The 5688-nt window shown below is 39.0% G+C and overlaps 1 protein-coding gene across 3 annotated transcripts; it reads left to right on the top strand.

Moving 5' to 3' along the window:
* The first annotated feature begins 2306 nt into the window (after positions 1-2306).
* Positions 2307-4935, top strand: LOC149258424 (uncharacterized). 3 transcript variants are annotated; one of them, XM_089415342.1, is made up of 4 exons: positions 2700-2776; positions 2866-2913; positions 3259-4315; positions 4602-4935. In XM_089415342.1, the coding sequence occupies exons 1-4, from the start codon at positions 2724-2726 to the stop codon at positions 4680-4682; spliced, it is 1239 nt and encodes a 412-aa protein (XP_089271468.1). In that variant the 5' UTR covers positions 2700-2723; the 3' UTR covers positions 4683-4935. The 3 variants fall into 3 exon arrangements, with proteins under 3 accessions (XP_089271474.1, XP_089271475.1, XP_089271468.1); XM_089415348.1 differs by lacking the exons at positions 2700-2776; positions 2866-2913 and adding an exon at positions 2307-2581; XM_089415349.1 differs by lacking the exons at positions 2700-2776; positions 2866-2913 and adding an exon at positions 2580-2699.
* The last annotated feature ends 753 nt before the right edge of the window (positions 4936-5688 follow it).

The following is a 5688-nucleotide window of genomic DNA, read 5'->3' as shown; positions in this document are numbered from 1 at the left end:
ACAAAATTCATTTGAATTTGGAAGACATTTAGGATCTATAAACAGATGGCCACATTTCAACCTAGGATCAAGATAGGGATGCTACCAACATTTGTTTAAATTTGCTCTACATACAAGATTTAGTTTTAGATACATTTTCCTCTTAGAGGCCTCAACCACCCCCTCATCCGATATTTTGTGAAATCTCCCATGTCCTACCAATTCTAGTGTAGTCAAAATATCCTTGTGTGGTACTCATTCTAAGTGTTGTTTCTTCATTGAAGTGTTAATCTTCAATTGTGATAACTATAATATATGTTATGAGGTGAATGTATGTTCATGGCCACTAAGGGAGATGAATCATAAAAACTAAATTTTAAGTGCTATTTCTTCATTGAACTATCAATCTTCAATTGTGATAGCTATAATATATGTTACTAGGTGAATGTATGTTCATGGCCACTGGGGGAGATGAATCATAAAAACTAAATCTATTATATGGAGCTAGGAAAACTCCATAAAAATACCAACATTGTATATTAAGAAGTATTTATTGTTTACCTTTCCTAACTTGTTTCTCTCCTTAAAAACACTATTAAAATACGTTATAAGTCACTCTCCAATTGCCATTTACCATTTTTTTACAAATTACTTACATACATTTCTTTTACTTTTACCATTTTTTTACAAATTACTTACATACATTTCTTTTACTTTTAATAATTTCACTGTCACCCTTCCTTAATTCTTCCTCTCTCATTTAATAACTTCATTCCCACCATCCATTAACTCTTAGCTCACATTGAAACAAACACATTTTATCTCTATCCAACACTTCACTCTTCCTCTCTCATTTAATAACTTCATTTGCACCATCCATTAACTCTTAGCTCACATTGAAACTGACACATTTTATCTCTATCCAACACTTCACTGACACATTTTATCTCTATCCAACACTTCACTGCCTCTTCGCACTTCCTCTCCTAATGCATTTTATCTCTATGCAACACTTCACATGTATGCCTCTTTGCACTTCCTCTCCTTTACTTATAAGGAGTCAATATCCACATTGTTACTTAATGTTATGGCATGTGATATATAGACCTTTAAATTCTAAAACAACACTTCATATGTGTGCCTTCTCACTTCCTCATTAACTCTTCCCTTAATTCTTTCTCATTCCACTGTCACCCTTCCTTAATTCTTCTCTCTCATTTAATAACTTCATTCCCATCATCCATTAACTCTTAACTCACATTGAAACTAGCCGCATGTATGCAACACTTCACATGTATGCCTCTTCGCACTTCCTGTCTTTTGCTTATAGGGAGTCAATATCCACATTGTTACTTAATGTTGGCATGTGGTATATAGGCCTTCAAATTCTAAATCAACACGTCATATGCATGTCCCTTCTCACTTCCTCTCCTTTACTAATGAGCAGCCAATATCTAACTTGCTATTTAACATTTAACGTTGTGGGTGTGGTAATAGGCCATTAAATTCTAAAACAATTAAAATTTGATGACCTATATTGCAATGCCATTAAATGTTCTGTGACAGTGTGGATATTACAACCATTACTTTCCATCCCATAACAACTTTCGTTCAAACATTTTTTTACAACGTAGTTTAACTAGCTGGAGGAATTGCCCAGAAAGTTTTGGAAATTCTGGTCATATTTAAAGAAAATCCAGCAAGGATTTTGTAAATCCAAGTTATAGTTGTTAAACTTTAAAATTTTAGGTGTCCTAGACATTTTTGATGGTGCCGAATCCATTTCCACCATCAAAAACACTGTTGGAACAGACCTCTACAAGATTTTTTGAAATTTTTTTACCCAAATTCCGACCACTTGACCATCCGACCAGCCATTCCTCCGGTAGAGGACTCGTTAACCTTGTCATGATGCAACAATGATTGAAATTTAACCTGACAACTTTCTCACTTTGCATACCGTTGATTATGCACCTGCTCCAACCTACTTCCATACCAATGGCATTAAACTGACAATAAAGTTTTTGCACGAGCAGTTTTCTGACTATAGGTGAAATACTTCTCGAAAATGATGTCCAGCTGGCACCCAACGGGTAAGCATATGCAATGCCTCAGTTTCAACAGGCATGTAGTTATCGAGTTTATGTTTCCAACCCTCGCGTTACAAATTGCTAATGAATGTGCAGGGTGTCTATGATTTAATTAATTAGAAATCAGGCAAATGAAATCTAACGTGGGGTTACCACCTGCCGACATCACAAACACTGATGGCGATACGTATGAATTATGCCCATGTGAACAAGTACCTCATACATCGGGTTCCATTGCTGAGCAGTTGAAACGCGGAATACTCTACTGGCATTTTCTCACTCTCTGCTTTACAGTGCTGCTAACAGTGACACAAATCATTCCCAGCTGTTTTTTTCTGTCTCATCGTTCATATCAATGCATATATAATTTCCAGAGCCACATGTTTTGGCCTGCCAGATTCGGGCTTCAGTGACTCAATTGGTCTGAAGAATGAGACAGAGGGGCAGCAGCAGATGGCGATATAATCGCTAGAATTTCCAGCCTTTCTTCATCATCATTATATTTTAGGAAGGTAATTCAGTATTCCTACTGTTCTCTGTCATTTTCTTAAGAAATTGGATCTGTCCATGGCATTATTATGCAAAGAACCCCTAAAGTCTAACCAGATCCCCACTATCCGTCACTTTAAGGTAAGCTTTAGAGATGGGCTTCTGATGGAATTAGCTCATTATTCTAGCTCCAGATCCCCACTATCCGTCGCTTTAAGGTAGCTTTAGAGATGAGCTTCTGATAGAATTAGCTCATTATTCTAGCTAATTATTGTATGCAGGATGATTAATCAGTCATTGTATGCAGGATGATTAATCAGTCATTTAACTTATATGGCCGTGCCAGTATTCTAAGGTAGATCTGAGCTTTGCAGACAGAGATATCATTATTTCAATTGCAATGCAGATAATTTTGATGGGGATTCAAGTTCCTGAGCTTAAATTTATATGACTCTGCTTTGCAGACAGAGATACCATTATTTCAATTGCAATGCAGATAATTTTGACGGGGATTCAAGTTACTGAGCTTTAATTTATATGACTGTGTTAGCATTGTAAACTAGATCTCTGAGCTTTGCAGACAGAGATATCATTATTTCAATTGCAATGCAGATAATTTTGATGGGGATTTAAGTTTGGAGATAATTTTGATGGGGTTTTAAGTTTGGATCTGATGCTTGTCTGTGTCTTGTGGTTGCAGTCGATCGAGAATGGGGTTCAAGAACAGATTGTATTTCTGCATTCTTCTCTGGTTCTGCATTCAAGCCACTTGTTGCAGAGCTCATGACAGAGTACTGGTGGGAGACCGGGTTTTACCAACAAAGACTGGCATTGTGCGGGTCGCGTTGGCAACAGCTAAAAACGCGACAAAATCAGTAACACCGGTGGCCAGCCCTAAACCCTCGAAGACCACACCAGAAGCGCCCACTGCAGAACCAAAGGCGCCACCCATTTCCAAAGCTCACGCCTCTGCTCCGCCGCCACCATCTGAAGCCCCTGCCAAGTCACCTCCCAAAACCCCTCCGAGTCCCAAGGCCCCTGCGGCAGCGCCCGTCGCGGCGCCGCCGAAAGCCGGGCCATCCAAGAAGTCCCCTGCTTTGGTTCCTTCCAAAGCTCCGTCTGCAGCCGCACCTGTTTATTCACCGCCAGCACCGGTTCCTCCGAAACACAAAAAGCCCACAGAGGCTCCGGCCCCAGCTCCGACTCCTCCGAAACACAAAAAGCCCACAGAGGCTCCGGCCCCGTCCCCGGCTCCTCCGAAACACAAAAAGCCCCCAGAGGCTCCGGCCCCGGCTCCTTCTCCTCCGAAACACAAAAAGCCCCCAGAGGCTCCGGCTCCGGCTCCTTCTCCTCCGAAACACAAAAAACCCCCAGAGGCTCCGGCTCCAGCACCTCCGAAGCACAAAAAACCCACAGAAGCTCCGTCCCCTGCCCCTCCCCACCATAAAAGGCCCGCGGAAACTCCTTCTCCAGCAACCTCACCTGTGGAAGCCCCAGGCCCTGCTCCTCCCAAACACAAAAGGCCAGTAGAAGCCCCCACTCCTGCTACAGAGGAGGCTCCAACTCCAGCACCTGCCCCTGCAAAGCATAAGCACAAGAAGAAGAAGCCCAAACACACCAAGAAAGGCCAGAAACACCATCATCATCATCATGCTCCCGCCCCGGCCCCTGTTAAGAGCCCTCCTGCACCTCCCCTTTCTCCAGAGCCCTCATCTTCAGAGGATTTGGCTGTCCCCGCGCTTTCACCCGATTCACCGGTGGGTAATCTCTCACTTTGCTCTCTGTTACAACTCACATCCATTCACATCTGTAGCCTAATAGATGAAATGGTTTAGCTATCTGGTTTTGTTCTCTGTTACTGTTATTTAGAATCATAGATTTAAGTTATTTAATCTCTAACATTTCGATTCTTCAAAAAAAATTATTTCAGAATGCTAAATTTATCTATACATTTTAAATAATAAGCAATCTTGTTTAAAATTGCATGGCCCTGTTTTAAACAAAGAAAATCATTTGCTTCGTTTCTTCGTTTTGTGATTACAGAATGGCGGAATGAAGAGCTTCGTAGCAGGCATTTGGCAGACACTTGTTGCTGCTTCGATCCTTGTCATGTTCATGGCCTAGATCTGTTTCTCACTGTCTTCCATTCACTATTTTTCCAAGATTCAGATGCCACACTTTCATCGGAGTGGTATTGAAGAGGAGTACATATGTATTCTCAGGACTGTTGCTGAATTTTTCTGTGTTGCCATTCACTCGAACTATTTATTCATTAATTATCATTCATTGTATTGAGATGCAGTCTTTCTCGTCTGAAATTAGTAGCAGCTGTAATCAGTTTTTCTTTCTTAATTATCATTCATTGTATTGAGATGCAGTCTTTCTCGTCTGAAATTGATAGCAGCTCTAATCAGTTTTCTTCCCAAAATGAGTTGCAGTGTATTCAACAAGTTAATGGCTCAGATAAATTAATTTTTTTCCTGTACTAACACTGTGAATTGAATTACAATATAGGCATCTGCAACATAAACAGCAAAATGTAAGCATGTTTGCAATACTACAAAATCAAACAGCAAAATGTAAGCATGTTTGCAATATATGTGGTGATTTGAATTTGTTTCAGACAAGGTTGAAAGCGAGGTGGTGCATTCACAGATAATGCTTCTCCACGGAATTTTTCAAGTTTTCGGCATTTTTATTTTGCTGTAATTGTTGAATTGATTCTTCATGCTGTCATAATTTTCTTTTTGGTAGAAAACCAAGGTCATCTCGCAATTTTTTTTATTTTTTTATTTTTTATTTTTAAATTAACGTCATAATTATACTTTACCTTATTTTTCTGTAATTGTTTGATTCTTCATGTTGGGAAATACTATCATACTATTGTTTAATTCTTTTTTATAGAAAACAAAGGTTATCCCGCAAATTTTATTTAAAAATTAAGGTCACAAGTATAATTTAGTGTCCATTAAAGGTTGTGTTAAAGATATCTGTACATTTTAATTGAAAATGAAGTTAATCAATTCCAATTGAAAGTTGTGTTATGATTTTTTAATCTGATAAATTAGTTGAAAGTTGTGTTGTGATTTTTTCTTTCCATTTTATCTGATAAATTAAGTACTTACATTTT

Source organism: Pinus tabuliformis, chromosome 6 (genome assembly GCF_031772625.1).
Source record: "Pinus tabuliformis cultivar Carrire ecotype Pingquan chromosome 6, CPIR1, whole genome shotgun sequence".
In the NCBI taxonomy this organism is placed as follows: domain Eukaryota; kingdom Viridiplantae; phylum Streptophyta; class Pinopsida; order Pinales; family Pinaceae; genus Pinus; species Pinus tabuliformis.
This window is presented reverse-complemented; position numbering and strand designations above follow the sequence as displayed.